This window comes from Chrysemys picta, chromosome 3 (genome assembly GCF_011386835.1).
Source record: "Chrysemys picta bellii isolate R12L10 chromosome 3, ASM1138683v2, whole genome shotgun sequence".
Classification (NCBI taxonomy): Eukaryota; Metazoa; Chordata; order Testudines; family Emydidae; genus Chrysemys; species Chrysemys picta.
In genome coordinates, this window is record NC_088793.1 from 16,206,515 (window position 1) to 16,223,854 (window position 17,340).

Sequence of the window (17,340 nt, forward strand, 5' to 3'; positions counted from 1 at the left end):
TATTTTGAGTCATTTCATCCCCTAAATCAGCCCTATGGTGTCTAAGCCAAGTATTGAAATGCCTAACTTTTGGAATTCAAGTTGAAAATTGGGTTTTATAGCTATAGAAATTAGTGTACTGTGACTTGGAACTTTGTACCTTTAAATCAGATAATCTAATGCAGGCCAACTTGGGCAGGAAAGCAAATGTATCGTCTAATAGCTGTTCCTGTCTTACATGAACTGAATTGAACTCTCCATCTTCTTGTTGGGAGATCCCGGTATTCCACAATTTTTGTCATCAGTGTTGGCAGAGAGGCTAAAGATTGCCTCCCTGTCAGTGTAATCTCAAATCTTTTGGTCATTTTATCAGAACAGTATTGAAGAACATTGGTGGAGCAGTGGAAGAAGTCATGTTGTAAATCATGAGTCAGTACCAACTACAGTAAATCCATGCTGAATCATCATGCGGTTTTTTCACTACTGGTAGGTGTCTGAAAAATTACAGCTGATTCAGAGGATTACAAGGGATGATCACTTGATGATTATCTGCTCTATTCATTCCCTTTGAAGCACCTGGCATTGGCCACTGTTGGAAGACAGGATACTGGGCTAGATGGACCTTTGGTCTGACCCAGTATGGCTGTTCTTATGTTCTTATATTCTTATGATTAGCTGGCAACACCTTCTCAAGTACCTCTGAAAGAAGAGGAAAGTGAACAATAGGGAAAAATTGTGCAAGTGGGTTATAGGATAATGTGATATCAATGTGACAGTAGATTTGGAAACAACTGAAAAAAAAAAAAACACTGACAGATTTGTGTATTTTGGGGCACAGTTTTGCCCACTTTTTCACTCAGTCCATACATAGACAAAACTCCTATTGAAACCAGTAGGAGTTCTGCCTGAGAATGGACTGAGTAAAAATTTAAAAAGACAAAAATATTGCCCTCTGAAACAATGGGAGGTCCCAAATTTCCCATACTTCTTTAACTTACTGGCAAGAATACTGTGAGAGACCGTATCAAAAGGTTTGCTAAAGTCAAGGAATAACATGTCCACTGCTTTCCCCTCATCCACAGAGCCAGTTATCTCGTCATAAAAGGCAATTAGGTTAGTCAGGCATGACTTGCCCTTGGTGAATCCGTGCTGACTGTTCCCAATCACTTTCCTCGCCTCTAAGTGCTTCAGAATTGATTCCTTGAGGACCTGCTCCATGATTTTTCCAGGGACTGAAGTGAGGCTGACTGGCCTGTAGTTCCCCGGATCCTCCTTCTTCCCTTTTTTAAAGATGGGCACTACATTAGCCTTTTTCCAGTCATCCGGGACCTCCCCCGATCACCATAAGTTTTCAAAAATAATGGCCAATGGCTCCGCAATCACATCAACCAACTCCTTTAGCACCCTTGGATGCAGTGCATCTGGCCCCATGGACTTGTGCTCGTTTAGCTTTTCTAAATAGTCCTGAACTACTTCGTTACATAAAAACATAAGAATGGCCATACTGGGTCAGACCAAATGTCCATCCAGCCTGGTATCCTGTCTATCGACAGTGACCAATGCCAGGTGTCCCAGAGGGACTGAACCTAACAGGTAATGATCAAGTGTTCTCTCTCCTGCCATCCACCTCCACCCTCTGACAAACAGAGGCTTACCCATCCTGGCTAATAGCCATTAATGGACTTAACATCCATTAATTTATCTAGTTCTCTTTTAAACCCTGTTATAGTCCTAGCCTTCACAGCCTCCTCAGGCAAGGAGTTCCACAGGTTGACTGTGTGCTGTGTGAAGAACTTCCTTTTATTTGTTTTAAACCTGCTTCCCATTCATTTCATTTGGTAGCCCCTTTTATATACCTCTATCATATCCCCCCTTAGTCTCCTCTTTTCCAAGCTGAAAAATCCTAGCCTCCTCATATGGGACTCGTTCCAAACCCCTAATCATTTTAGTTGCCCTTTTCTGAACCTTTTCTAATACCAGTATATCTTTTATGAGATGAGGAGACCACATCTGTATGCAATATTCAAGATGTGGGCATACCATGGATTTATATAAGGGCAATAAGATATTCTCCGTCTTATTCTCTATCCCTTTTTTAATTATTCCTAACATCCTGTTTTCTTTTTTGACTGCCACTGCACACTGCGTGAACGTCTTCCAAGAACTATCCATGATGACTCCAAGATCTCTTTCCTGATTAGTTGTAGCTAAATTTGCCCCCATCATATATGTATAGTTGGGGATATTTTTTCCAATGTGCATTACTTTACATTTATCCACATTAAATTTCATTTGCCATTTTCTTGCCCAGTCACTTTTTTGAAGTTCTTCACAGTCTGCTTTGGTCTTAACTATCTTGAGCAATTTAGTATCATCTGCAAACTTTGCCACTTCACTCTTTACCCCTTTCTCCAGATCATTTATGAATGAGTTGAATAGGATTGGTCCTAGGACTGACCCTTGGGGAACATCACTAGTTACCCCTCTCCATTCTGAAAATGTACCATTTATTCCTACCCTTTGTTCCCTGTCTTTTAACCAGTTCTCAATCCATGAAAGGATCTTCCCTCTTATCCTATGACAACTTAATTTACGTAAGAGCCTTCGGTGAGGCACCTTGTCAAAGGCTTTCTGGAAATCTAAGTACACTATGTCCACTGGACCCTCCTTGTCCATATGTTTGTTGACCCCTTCAAAGAAGTCTAATAGATTAGTAAGACATGATTTCCCTTTACAGAAACCATGTTGACTTTTGCCCAACAATTTATGTTCTTCTATGTGTCTGATAATTTTATTCTTTACTATTGTTTCAACTAATTTCCCGGTACTGACATTAGACTTACCGGTCTGTAATTGCCGGGATCACATCTAGAGTCCTTTTTAAATATTGGTGTTACATTAGTTATCTTCCAGTCATTGGGTACAGAAGCTGATTTAAAGGACAGGTTACAAACCATAGTTAATGGTTCCACAATTTCACATTTGAGTTCTTTCAGAACTCTTGGGTGAATGACATCTGGTCCCAGTGACTTGTTACTGTTAAGTTTATCAATTAATTCCAAAACCTCCTCTAGTGACACTTCAGTCTGTGACAATTCCTCAAATTTGTCACCTACAAAGGACAGCTCAGGTTTGGGAATCTCCCTAACATCCTCAACTGTGAAGACTCCACAGAGGGCTGGTCACCTCCTCCCCATACTGTGCTGCCCAGTGCAGTAGTCTGGGAGCTGACCTTGTTCATGAAGACAGAGGCAAAAAAAACCATTGAGTACATTAGCTTTTTCCACATCCTCTGTCACTAGGTTGCCTCCCTCATTCAGTAAGGGGCCCACACTTTCCTTGACTTTCTTCTTGTTGCTAACATACCTGAAGAAACCCTTCTTGTTACTCTTAACATCTCTTGCTAGCTGCAACTCCAAGTGTGATTTGGCTTTCCTGATTTCGCTCCTGCATGCCTGAACAATATTTTTATACTCCTCCCAGGTCATTTGTCCAATCTTCCACTTCTTGTATGCTTCTTTTTTGTGTTTAAGATCAGAAAGGATTCTCTGTTAAGCCAAGCTGGTCACCTGCCATATTTACTATTCTTTCTACATTGGGATGGTTTGTTACTGCAACCTCAATAAGGATTCTTTAAAATACAGCCAGCTCTCCTGGACTCCTTTCCCCTTCATGTTTTTCTCCCAGGGGATCCTGCCCATCAGTTCCCCAAGGGAGTCAGAGTCTGCTTTTCTGAAGTCCAGGGTCCGTATTCTGCTGCTCTCCTTTCTTCCTTGTGTCAGGATCCTGAACTCAACCATTTTGTGGTCACTGCCTCCCAGGTTCCCATCCACTTTTGCTTCCCCTACTAATTCTTCCCTGTTTGTGAACAGCAGGTCAAGAAGAGCTCTGCCCCTAGTTGGTTCCTTCAGCACTTGCACCAGGAAATTGTCCCCTACACTTTCCAAAAACTTCCTGGATTGTCTGTGCACTGCTATATTGCTCTCCCAGCAGATATCGGGGTGATTGAAGTCCCCCATGAGAACCTGGGCCTGTGATCTAGTAACTTCTGTTAATTGCTGGAAGAAAGCCTCGTCCACCTCATCCCCCCAGTCTGGTGGTCTATAGCAGACTCCCACCATGACATCACCCTTGTTGCTCACACTTCTAAACTTAATCAGAGACTTTCAGGTTTTTTGCCGTTTCATACCAAAGCTCTGAGCAGTCATACTGCTCTCTTACATGAAGTGGCAATGTTTGCAGATGATACAAAATCATTCAAGATCAAGTCCAAAGCTTCTTGCGAAGAGTTACAAAAGGATCTCAGAAAACTGGGTGACTAGACAATAAAGTGACTTCAGCATTGATAAGTGCAATGTAATGCATACTGGCAAAAAAAGAATCCCAGTTACACATATATGGGTTCTAAATTAGCTGTTACCACTGAAGAAAGAGCTCATGCAGTTAACATGACAAGTTCTCTGAAAACTTCAGCTCGATGTGCAGCAATAGTAAAAAAAAGCTAACAGAATACACTACTCTACAGCCAAAATGCTTCTAAAATAAATGTAGTTAAACTTTACTAATTCTGGGTCACTGAGAATGAAAATGATGCTTAAAATTGTTGATTGGCTCTAGTTTTCAAGATATGCTATTGGGTCAGTATATACGACCCTTGACTTGGGAATGGCAGAGGATAAGTGAGTTATAAAGGGAAGGGATCTCAATTTAAACCAGAAATGACTAAAATACATCTTTGACTGGATCTATGAATAAATCTATGACTGGGTTTGGACAGTACTTGCCTTTTAGAGAAAGCAATGAATGATGCAATCTGAAGCTGATATTGCGTCATACATGATATGAATTGCATCATGTTATTCCTAGAAGTCATGGATGATGCAATCATAACGAAGCTTACATCACTCTGCTGAACAAATTGCCCTATATCAGCTCTAGAAATCATACAATGTCGTGCTCTCTTATTTGTCAGTGTTTGATTTTGCAAAGGGACACATTTCTGTTTAGCCAAAGTGAGCAGAGATGCCTTGTACTGGTGTGAACAGTGCAGATAACTTCTGCTATGTTTGTGGTGAAGTGACTTTTGCATCACAAAAGCGCAGTATAACCACTATAGTTAAGAAAGCCTATCACCTTTATTTTGGCTGCAAAATTGGAGATCAGGACAAGAGGTGGGCCCCACACATATGCTGCAACACTTGTGCAACAAATCTTCACCAGTGGTTGAACAGGAAAAGAAAATCTATGCCTTTTGCAGTGCCAATGATTTGGAGAGAGCCAACACATCATACCAGCAATTGTTACTTCTGCATGGTGCCTCCAGTTGGGAAAGGTGTGTCAAAGAAGAAAAAGTGGACTGTGCATTATCCAAACATTCCATCAGCTATACGCCCAGTACCCCACGGAGAAGGACTGCCGGTTCCTGATGCACCAGAATCATTCTCACTTGAGTCAGACGAGGAAGAGGAAGAGGATGAAACTTCTGGTCCTGAACCATCAATGTCACAGGACCCACATTTTCTCCCATCCTCCTCCTCTGAACCACACCTCATAACACAAGGTGAACTGAATGACCTTGTCAGGGATTTGGAACAGCCCTCAACATCGTTCACAATCCAGATGAGTTGAGACTGTTCATTGATTCATCGAAGACGAGTCTTAAAGCTGTTTTACTGCATAATGGCAATGTTTTGCCATCAATTCCAGTTGATCATGCAGTCCATATGAAGGAAACCTATGACAACATGAAACAACTTTTGAGGTGCATAAACTATGACCAACATCAGTGGCAGCTCTGTGGCGATTTGAAGGTTGTTGCTCTCTTGCTTGGTCTGCAGACTGGATACACAAAGTACTGCTGTTTTCTCTGCGAATGGGATAGTCGTGCAAGGGATTCCCACTACATCAAGAAAGATTGGCCACTCTGACAGTCATTGGAGCCTGGGAGGAAAAGTGTTCAGCATCCATCACTTGTTGAATCAAGGAAGATTTTGTTACCACCCTTACACATCAAGCTGGGTCTGATGAACTTTGTCAAGGCCATTGATAAAACACAAGCAGCTTTCAAGTACCTCCGTGGAAAATTTCCAAGGTTAAGTGAAGCTAAGATAAAGGAAGGTGTCTTTGTTGGTCCTCAGATTCGTGAACTTCTTTGAGATGATGCATTTGACCATGCACTGCGTGGCAAGGAAGACAGCATGGAAAGCCTTCCAGTGAGTGGCAATACATTTTCTCGGAAACAACAAGGCAGACAACTACAGGTTGTTGGTGGAAAACCTCCTCAAGGCATACAAAAGCCTTGGTTGCAACATATCACTAAAGATACATTTTTTGCACTCTTATCTAGATTTTTTTCCACCGAACTGCGGAACAGTGAGCGACAAGCACGGCGAGCGATTTCACCAGGACATTGCAACAATGGAGACACGCTATCAGGGCAAATGGAGCCCATCAATGCTTGCAGGCTATTGCTGGACAGTGACAAGAGATGCTCCATTTAATGAATACAAGAGACAAGCCAAGAAGTGCCGAGTAAACACTGAATAGGACTAAACTATGTACATAATAGATTTTTGCCTTTTGTTTCATAATAAATTTTATTTATATAACCCTTTTGTTGATTTTTAAAGTGTTACATAAACAGGACAGGTGAAATATTATCATGTAAAGCAACCGTAAACACATGAAAAGACCTAGGTTTACAATTTATGATTAAAACTCTACTATCTACACAATATACATAGACATAAAAAGTAAAAACTTAAATATCTTAGAAACAGTAGCCAATCAGTTGTTTTAATTGTCATATTTGAATTCAGCACATCAAAATACATAATAAATAGCACATTTTATCTCTGAAGCAGACAACTTCTCAAAAATTGTAGACCAGTGATATTAGGAACTGTTAGGAAAGGGATAGAAAATAAAACAGAAAATATCATATTGCCACTATATAAATGCATAGTGAGCTCACATCTTGAATTGTCCAGTTCTGATAGATAGATCTCAATGATATAGTGGAACTGGAAAAGGAGCAAAGAAGAGCAACAAAGATGATCAAAGACATGGAATGGCTCCACACAAGAAGAAACTAGAAAGATTAGGGCTGTTCATCTGGGAAAAGAGACAACTAAGGGGAGATATAATAGAAGTCTATACAATCATGAATGGTGTGGAAAAAGTGAATCGAGAAGTGTTATTTGTCTGTCCCACAATTCAGAAACCAGGAATCACCCAAAGAAATTAATAAGCAGCAGGTTTAATACAAACAACGGGAAGTACTTTTTCACACATCACAGTCAATCTGTGGAACTCATTGCCATGGGATTTTGTGATGGCCGAAAATATAACAGGGTTCAAAAAAGAACTAGATAAGTTCATGGAAGATAGGTTAATCAGTGGCTATCTGCCAGGATGGTCAAGGACACAACCCCATGATCAGGGCAACCCTAAACCTCCAACTGACAGAAACTGGGTGGAGAAGACAGGGAAGGATCACTGCAATATCACATCAAAATGGTAACATATTGCACTCAATTTGCCCAGCTGTAAATAAGGACATGGGGTGCAGGGTAGGGGAGAACTGGGTTCCTGCTGGCATACGTCTAGTGTTGTAGAAATAAGGCATAAATGTTTAAGGGTGAGAGTAATAAACCATTGAAACAACTTACCCTGAGACATGGTGGGTTCTCTATCACTGATCATTTAAAAATCAGGCTTGGATGTTCTTCTAACAGATATGCTCTAGGAATTATTTTGGGGAAATTTTATGACCTGTCTACAGGAAGTCAGGCTACAGGAGGACAATGGTCCCTTCTGGCCTTGGATTCAATAGATGGGATGTAATGTTTACAGTACATCTCATGTAAATCACTCTATGGAGTGTTCACAGGGTAGTATAGAGCACCGCAAAATGCTATACGTGTAATAATTTCACTTAATTATTTTCTGAACATTGAGGGATGCTTATAAGAGTCTCTGTTTTTACCTGTTACTTTCATTTATAAGATAGGCCATTTTTATTCTGAGCAGCTGTAACAAAATTAAAGTAACAGCCCTAAAAACTTGCTGTTACTAATTGTTGTTGCTGCCCAAACTCCCAACAACCGTATATTCACTTGCCCGATACAGATAAAGGACAAGTAATGTAAGTACAAACTCATATCAACAAGTGGCCTCAAACGAAACCTCATCCCACTCTGCAAAAATGAGAGCCTTGTAATTTGCCCTAGCGTCAAGGTCAACAAATCAAGCCTCTGATAGACCAAAGAGGGAAATAAATTTTATGAGAGGCAACTTCAGAGTGAAATATTGTGCTCTCTCTGGGACTGGCTCTTGATGGTGTCTCTGGGTATTTCCAAACACTATGGATCCATAGCCGTGGTCAGGTTTGTCAGGATGTTCTACGCATCACTTCTCTTTTTGTTTATCTTAATCAGCAGACATAGTACAGGTAAGCACAAAATACACAAACTTAAGCCAACCCCAGCCATGCAAGAACATGAACAGTGACCTTGTTGTATTAAATAGTGTACACTCAGGTATAAAGTGCTTTTCAGTTCAGTCGTTGGACCCTTCACATCATTGGACTTTTCATTGCTGGGATCGCCTTGCCTTTTCACTCTATCCCCGGAAGTCTTTTCTGTTGACTTTGTCTCCCCATAAGGTACAGTATGTCTTCCCAATACGGGTTATGCAAGTTTTGGCTGTCTAGGGAGCTAAAGTTTCTGCCCTGAATTTGTATTAGGTAAAAATATCTCCATCTGACTTGCATTACTGGAGTCATATTGAAATTCCCCCTCTATGTAAGGTCTAGGGATTGCTTTGTGGCTTTCACTTATTAATTGATATCTTGCTTTTCTACAGAGGTTTTCATCTGAGTATCTTTAATCACTCTACAGACATTAATTATTGAAGCTTCTCAGGATACATATTATTTGCCCATGTGTCACATTTGTAAGATGAGAAACAGTGAGATTAAGGTCAAAATTTTCAAATGTGGATGTTTAAAGCTAGGCCATTCACATTGAGGACTTAACTAAATGGCACCAATGACAATCTGCCTACGAATTTAATCACCGAACTTTGACCAAATTGACTTGAGCTAGAGTGAATCAGAAGTAAAGCCCTTGGAATAGGGCAAAGGATTCCTACCAGTTTCCTTCTCTAACCACTAGCAGTCTACACCACTTGTAAGAAACTGATATGATTCCAGTGATCAGATAATCCAATCAAAAATGTGCTGTTTATTTTATTTCTTGAAAGATAAGGTGGGTAAGGTAATAACTTTTATTGGACCAACTTCTGTTGGTGAAAGAGACAAGCTTCTGAGACACACAGAGCTCTTCTTCGTGTCTGTCAGAATTGAAAAGCCTTCCCTGTACATGCTGAGCACGCCCCGGTTTCTAAACAATATCTGAAGGATATATATTTTTTTTTAAGGAGTTCCATTACAGTTTGTTATTTGGCAGTTTCTAGAAACCAATTTGTTGTAAAATAGGTGGGATTGTTTATCCATGGCATCATTTTGCAATTCCAGGATGAGATTATCTGTTCAAATTGGGAGCTGAAGGCAGTGTTTGTCACTTGAATATCGGCTAAATTTTGTACCATTCTGTCCAAAACTATTTGTATGTGGAAAGGAAACCTATCCTTGGATTGCAAGTAAGATGACACTGGCCTGTATCCCTGAGAATGCCTCTCTAATTTCACATTGTGGTTGCCTTTAATTGACATTTATACATATTCACCAATCCTGGTTACTTTACAAAATATTTTATGTGAAATATTGGGGAGTCTAATGTATCTGTAGCCTGAACTGTGTTCCTGTACTTCTTTCCTGGCTGGTATAAACCCTGCTTTCTCCTGTCCAAATATTTCTGTCCCCTGATTTCTATTCTGGTTAATGAAGTCCCCACCACTGATAGACTCTGACACCCATTTTAAAGGTGACTTGCAAAGAATCTGAAGATGGCATGGAAGATGTGGGTTTATTTGGGGTTTGTTTTTGTTTTTCCAACCAACCTAAAAAGAAGGGGAAAGGGATTTCTGGGGGTTTTTTTGTTTTTTTGTTTTTTACTTTCAGAAATATCAGGAATATGAAAGTCTGATCTTCAGCAATTTGCTGAAAAAGCTATTGGGAGTCTTAGGTTTTTTCTTCACTACAAAAAAAGAAAAAAAGAAATTATTTGTTTTTACATCAAAATAGCTCTCTCTCTATGTAAAACCCCAGTGGGACAAGGCCTAGGTCACTTTTACCTCACCATAGCGAGTTGAGGTCAACCCTACACCCACTATTTAGGCTTTATCCAGCGAGTTACATTGAGATAAAAACTGCCCTGTGTCTCATCTCCACTAGCTGGCTATGTTGATGTAAAAAACACACCTTTTTGCAGTGAAGACATAGCCTCAGAGATTTGTATGATCTCTTCTCTCACCTTAACTGAAGGGTCCCATAGGCGCAGGAGTTAAAAGGGGATAAGAAAAGAGCAAAACACTTTGCACTACCTGACTGGTGCAAATTGCACCAAAGACTCCTGCCCAATACTTGTAAAAATATGTATTGAATTCTTATAGAAAAAGGTTTAAAAACTCTTCTGCTGTCACGCTGAGGGACTGAATTTGCCCTCACACTCCAGCCCCTATTCACCGTTCAGACAGCATATAGGTGGCTGTAACAGCTCATAAGGGGCAGGAGAAAATGACTTCTACTTGGCTGGACCTCTTGGAGGGAGAGTACAGAAACTGTCCCGGTGTGTGTTCTGAGAACAGGCGTTGACACTCAGTCCTTTAGAACCTCATCCTGCAGCGAGCTGAGTATTTCCTGAAAGATCCTGAATTATCTCAGCTCCCACTGAAATCAGTGGAATTGCATGCTGCTTAAGCCTTACAAACCGCAGATCCCGGGTCCTATAGCCAGCCGGTGTACTTCAAAGCACCCCAAGGCCAGCATAGGGCCAGCACAGAACTGGCCCCAGGATCAGGGATTCTATCAGTCTTCTTTGTAGACCTCTTGTCAGCTGCACATAATGGAATTCGATTGCAAATAAGAGCATAAGCCTCTATTTTTTTCACTCGTTCTGAAAGAAATACAGGCAAATCTGTTCTTAATCCTTTATATTTGTCTATTTAAAAGACTTTACACATGATGGATATTTAGATGTGGCCCTCCCTTCGGCGTGTACGGGAGCCTTTCTGAGTTGATCCAGGCTGGCTTGATTATGAAACTTGAGTATAATTTAAAACCATAATTGGCAGTGTTCTCTGGATATGGCAGGGATTTTGTGAAAGATGCAATAAGTGTTATACAAAGAAAAAAAAATCAACCCCTATCACTAAAAGTTGTTAAAACCTGTTAGGAGAATGTATGACAAATGCAGTGCTAGAGTCACTGGCTTGGGTTATATAGCACCTTGCACAAATCTGGAAACAGGTGGGCTATATATACAATATCCCTTCACATAAATATATTGCTAATTTCTTCCCAAGGAATCAGAAGAGACAGCCCATCCTATCTGCCTACAAGTCGATAAGGTACAAAGCAACGATTTTAATGTAAAAAGAATCATGATGGCAAAATCTTTTGGCTGTTTATTACAGAATGTTACACTGACGATGTGATTATATACCTAAGCTATCACTGAAATGTCATTGCTGGAATTGTTTTTAACCAAAATAATACCAATTTTAGTCACTCAATTCAGTGACTGAATATTAGAAATAGGGTTGGTCAGAATTTTTAACAAAAATCTTGAAAAAAGCCCCATTTGTCAATAAGGCAAATTTTTCCCAAAACATTTATTTTATTTTCCATTTTTTAAATATTTTCATTAGCGACTTTAAACAATGGAATGCAGCCTGCTAGCTGCTGTGCAAGATGTTTCTCCCACACCCACCCACACCAGATTTAGGATTCTTTTTGCAAACGGTAGAAGGTTTATTTGGGACTCAGTTTTCATTTTAGGAGACTTTATAAATTTTCAGCTTTGAATGATGCCATTTAGTCACATGGTAGAATGTTTTTCAAAATCCCACAATTTCATGTTTGAAAATTTCCAAATTTCAAAAATGATTTTTTCTTCCTTTAAAAAAAAGGGAAGGGGGTGTCAGAAAACAGAACTTTTTTATACAATTACAAAAAATGTGGAATCAAAGTACTTCCACTGAAATATTTCTCTTTTTCAACCAGCTTTAATTATAAATCTCATTAATCTGAATGCAGTTTTGTATATACTCAGCTTTGGTTGAGTGGGAAGCCCAAGAATGCACTCTTTGTAAATACCAGGCCAGAAAATATGTGGACTGACAAATTTGAAATGGGCATATATCCTGTGATTGCAGAATTTATGTTCATGAAAATTAAGGAATATTTGTGTTTTTAAATAATGGATCTAAAAGGAAACAAGATGGCTCTCACTGAATTATCATCAACAAACTTACAACTCTTCATGTAATGGACTCTCCCAATGATTCCTTTAATTATACAGATGCTAACAGTACACATTTATTGATGTACAGTCATAGGGTCAAAGTCTGTGAATGGGCAGTCAGTAGAGCAGCCGCCATTTACATTAGCGCAGAATTTGGTCCTGAGTCTACTCAAACTTTAGAAACAATAAACTGTGAAAGTATTTATCAAATAACAATTCCATCTAAAATTGTGATTTAAGTCTCAGAACGGGATGGTGGCGTGTTTTGAATTATGCGTGGAGAGGCTTGAACAGGCCAGACAATATCTTTGGCTGGGTAGAGGTCTGCTACTCCGACCCCGACATCAAAATGGTTATTATGTTCATTCCCCTCCTTCGTTCTTGTTTCATAAAGGTGTGACCTGTGCCCCATAAACTATTTGTACCTTGTGAGAGATCTTTGGGGCGGGATCCCCAGGACAATTAAACTTGTAATAGCCAAGGAGATTATCAATTGTTCTTTACTTTTTCAGAGATGATTCTGCTAACTGCACTTGTGTGTCTGGCCACTGGGTTACAGCAGTCTGTTGGACAGGTATGAGCCTTAAACTTTATGTCCCTCCAAATGCTTTGGTTCTTGCTTAGAAGCCCACAGATAAAACTGATACTTGACCACCAGCACCATTAATTATAACCCCTCCTTTTTTCCTGCTGATATTGGAAGAATCTCTGTTCTATGTTTGCACCAAGCACAAATTTCTTGCTGTTCTCGTTCTTACCAGCAGCTGGTCTCAGCAATTTCTACCTTTGTCCTAAAATACTTCTTCCTAAGCATCCATTTGACTGATTGGACAAGGAACTTATATTCTACCATCACCATACTATCTGAGCACTTCACAATCCTTAACATAGTAATTCCTGAGGTAGGAAAATGTGATCATCACTACCTGGCTGATGGAGAACAGAGAGGCTATGTGACTTACCCAGACAGAAAGTCTGTAGTATACCAAGGAATTGAACCCACTGCTCCTAAATGGAAGGGCAGCACCCTTAACACTAGACTATCTTTACCCTCTGTAGGACACCAATGCACCATAAAGATATATGATAATTCCAATGTTCATTGTTCCCTAAATAATGTGTTTAGTGACGATAAGAGTGAAGGAGGAATATTTTTGGTACATAAATATATAGGGCATCATCTAAAGCTCAGTGAAATCAAAGGCTTGTTCTACACTGGGGAGGTATCAATCTAAGTTATGCAACTTCATCTATGTGAATAATGTAGCTGAAGTTGACGTACTTAGACCTACTCACCGCGGTGTCTTCACTGTGGTGAGTCGACTGCTGCCACTCCGTCGACTCCGCCTGTGCCTCTTGGGGTGGTGGACTACAGGAGTCGACAGGAGAGCGCTCGGGGGTCGATTTATCACGTCTAGACTAGACATGATAAATCAACCCCCGCTGGATCGATCGCTGCCCGCTGATCCGGCGGGTAGTGTAGACCAGTGGTTCTCAAACTAGGGCCGCCGCTTGTTCAGGGAAAGCTCCTGGCGGGCTGGGCTGGTTTGTTTACCTGCCGCGTCCGCAGGTTCAGCCGATCGCGGCTCCCACTGGCCACGGTTTGCTGTTCCAGGCCATTGGGGGCTGCGGGAAGCGGCACGGGCCGAGGGATGTGCTGGCCGCCGCTTCCCGCAGCCCCCATTGGCCTGGAGCGGCAAATGGCCAGTGGGAGCTGCGATCAGCTGAAACTGTGGACATGGCAGGTAAACAAACCGGCCCAGCTCACGAGGGGCTTTCCCTGAACAAGCAGCGGCCCTAGTTTGAGAACCACTGGTGTAGACATACCCAAAGGGAGTCTCCACTGACTTCATTAGACTTTGCAACAGGCCCAAAGAAATAACCATTTCATGGCATTCAGTGTTCCTAAGGCATGATTATCCTCTATTAGGATATAACTCAAGTATAGATCCTGCCCTCCTATTTTTAGCTTTTATCATTGGTGGGGTGAAGTTTAGGCAAAAAAAAAAAAAGATTAAAAAAAGCATTGAAAACAAAACTGTAAGTAACTGTTTGTATTTTATGCAGATCATGGGTCCATTGTAAAAAGCAAACCATAAATTGTTGCCATTTAATAGTTGTATCCTAACTTATTTATTTGTAATCATGAAAATGTTTCTATTATTACTTCTTTTTTGTTTGTTTTCAGGGCTTTCTTCAAGCTAAATGTTTGCCTGAATGTCCCACAGGGGTATTTTTAAACAAAATCCAAAGCCAGAATGATGGCTACATTATTGCTTTGTATCATCTGGGAAACCTACGTTGCATTTAACCAAACAGATCAGCCCATACTTCTGGAGGCACAATAGAAAAAATCAGTTTATGATTACTAAATCATGTTCATGATTTTGCAAAAAATCAGTCGTATAGAATGAGTGTTTTAATTAAGTCCAGAGGAGAGCAACAAAAATTATAAAAGACATTGAATACCTAACCTATGAGGCATATTTAGTCTTTAGAGAAGACTGATGGGGGGGGACCTGATAGTCTTCAAATATGTTAAGGGTTATTATAAAGAAGATGGTGAGCAATAGTTCTCCATGTCCACTGAATGCAGGACAAGAAGTAATTGGCTTAATCTGCTGCAATTAAGGGAGATATAGGTTATTAGGAAGATATTAAGAAAAAATTCTAACTACGAATAGTTAAGTAGTAGAATAACTTTCCAAGGGAGATTGTGTAATCCCCATCATTGGAGATTTTTAAGAGCAAGTTGGACAAACACCTGTCACTTGTTCCTGCCTCAGTACAAGGGCTAGACTAGATGACTTCAAGGTCCCTTCCAGCTCTACATTTCTATGAGTCTAAGGCCTGGTCTACCCTGCTGCTTAAGTCGATGTAAGTTACATCGCTAAGGGGGGTGAAAAAATCACCACACCTGAGCGACGTAGCTTACATCGAACTACTGAGGTGTCTACACCATGCTATGTTGATGGGAGACACTCTTCTGCTGAATTAGCTTCTGCCTCTCGGGGTGGTGGAGTAGTGAAGTCAATGGGAGAGCGCTCTGCCATCGACTTATCGTGTCTTCACCAGACCCGCTAAATCAATGTCGCTGCATCAATTGCAGTGGTGCCGATTTAGCAGGCCAGTGAAGACAAGCCCTAAATCTTATGGCTGGGATTTTTAAAGATGTTATGTCCCCAGTTCCTACTGAATTTCAGTAACAATATTGCATTACAAATTGTCAAGTTAAACACCTTAGATGTTTTAAATAACAAGTTTCCTTGCATGTGGCATTAATATAGAACTCTTAAATTTTTAAACCTGAAAGATTTTTGTGTAAAATTTAACTCCTGTCCCTGAGTGCTATTTGCTTTACTTAGGCTAAGGACAGACTGCAGTTTAGGTCAGTATAAGTTATATCGCTCAGGGGTGTGTAAGCCAACGTAAGCTACGCCTACCTAAGCACCAGTGTGGACAGCAGTATGTCGGTGGGAGATCTTCTCCTGCTGACGTAGTTACCACCGCTCATGTCACCGTAAGAACTCTCTCCCATCAGCTTAGAGCTTCTGCACTATCAGGGCTACAGCAGCACAGTTCTGTAGTGTAGCCGTAGCCTTAGTATTTAATTCAGCGCCCAACCCTGAAACCAGATCCACATAGGTGCTGCCTGCAGGCCAAGCATTGGGGCCTCAGTTAGTAAAATTACACTAGACTAGTCAGTTTTATTTGTAGTCATTTTAAAATTCATTTTCAGGGGCTAATTTGCTGCACTATTTCTGTTCACCCTTTTAAAAATACAAATAAATATTCCCATGCAAATTATTTTCTTCGCATTTCTTCCTAGAAGTCTTTCTATTGATCTTATATTTTTGTTTTTACAAAAGCTTATATTTACAAAACCTTACATTGTGGGCCAGTTTTTTTGAAAGAGAACCTTACAAATCACACTTGTAAAAGCTGCATGACTGGGACCATTTCAAACACTGGCACACAGAATATTTTATGAACAAGTACATGGTACATTATTTCATTTTAGGATCCAGCTCCAGTATATGCTGCTTTGTCTACTGACTTGCCAGAAGTGCAAATAGAGATCACTGACCAGCACAATGAGCTCAGGAGATTGGTATATCCAACAGCTAGAAACATGCTGAAGATGGTAAGATTGTATATAAGAACCTCTTAGTGTTACGATTCTAGCAGTGGTTTTCAAAGATCTCCATAATGGGACCCACCAAGAACTCACTCCTGGTTTGCTAGATGCTAGCTGGGACCTCCATTAACCATTCAACGCATTTGGTTGTGATTTCCGGACTCCTACTTGTAACCCAGTTGGGAGCTACCACATTCAGAACGAGAACCCATGTGTCAGCGATTGAGAAGCAGCTCTTTGCTGCCATAGTACAAATAGTTGAGCTGGCTGGAAATTTTGTGACAGAACATTTTTCTCTTGTAAAATGTTGACTCATCCAAAATGAAACATTTCATGGAAATGTGTCGGGTTTGATTAATTTTTGAAGGAGTACCGCCAGGTACTCCAGGCCTTCCAGGGTCTACAGCTCCAGAGCAGTTCACTACACAGATTGCCCCAGGATTGGAGACCCCAGGAATTCTAGGCTCCCTGATACAGAGCCGGGAGCCCTGACACCAGTACGTACTCTCAGAAACGAAGTACCAACACCGCAGCAGGGAGCCTGGACATCCTGGGGGCCCTCAGGGCTCCCTGCCATGGAGCTGGTAGCCTGGAAGACCTGTGAGCCCCAGTTCCTAGGCTCACAGCTTAGCTGTAACTCATAGACCTTCTAAGCTTCCAGCGCCCTGATGCTGATGGGGAGCGGGTGACTAGAAGTGCTGGGAGCCTTGGTTGAGCCCATTTTGGAGATTGGTCTCTGAGGTGGGAGTTAATTTTGAAATTTTCCAAAGGAAATGTTTCAGTTATTTCTAAATA

At 40.7% G+C, this 17,340-nt stretch overlaps 1 protein-coding gene across 3 annotated transcripts in view; it reads left to right on the top strand.

The window, feature by feature from the left end:
• The first annotated feature begins 350 nt into the window (after positions 1-350).
• LOC101942220 (cysteine-rich venom protein helothermine) overlaps positions 351-17,340 on the top strand; it is a 32,841-nt gene continuing 15,851 nt past the window's right edge. The window contains exons 1-3 of one of the 3 annotated variants that reach the window (XM_065587499.1): positions 351-465; positions 12,920-12,981; positions 16,429-16,551. In XM_065587499.1, the coding sequence (XP_065443571.1) occupies positions 12,922-12,981; positions 16,429-16,551 (183 nt within the window). In that variant the 5' untranslated portion in view covers positions 351-465; positions 12,920-12,921. Of the gene's footprint in view, positions 466-11,432; positions 11,512-12,919; positions 12,982-16,428; positions 16,552-17,340 lie in introns of those variants that run through there. The other 2 variants (XM_065587500.1, XM_065587498.1) reach the window with 2 other exon arrangements.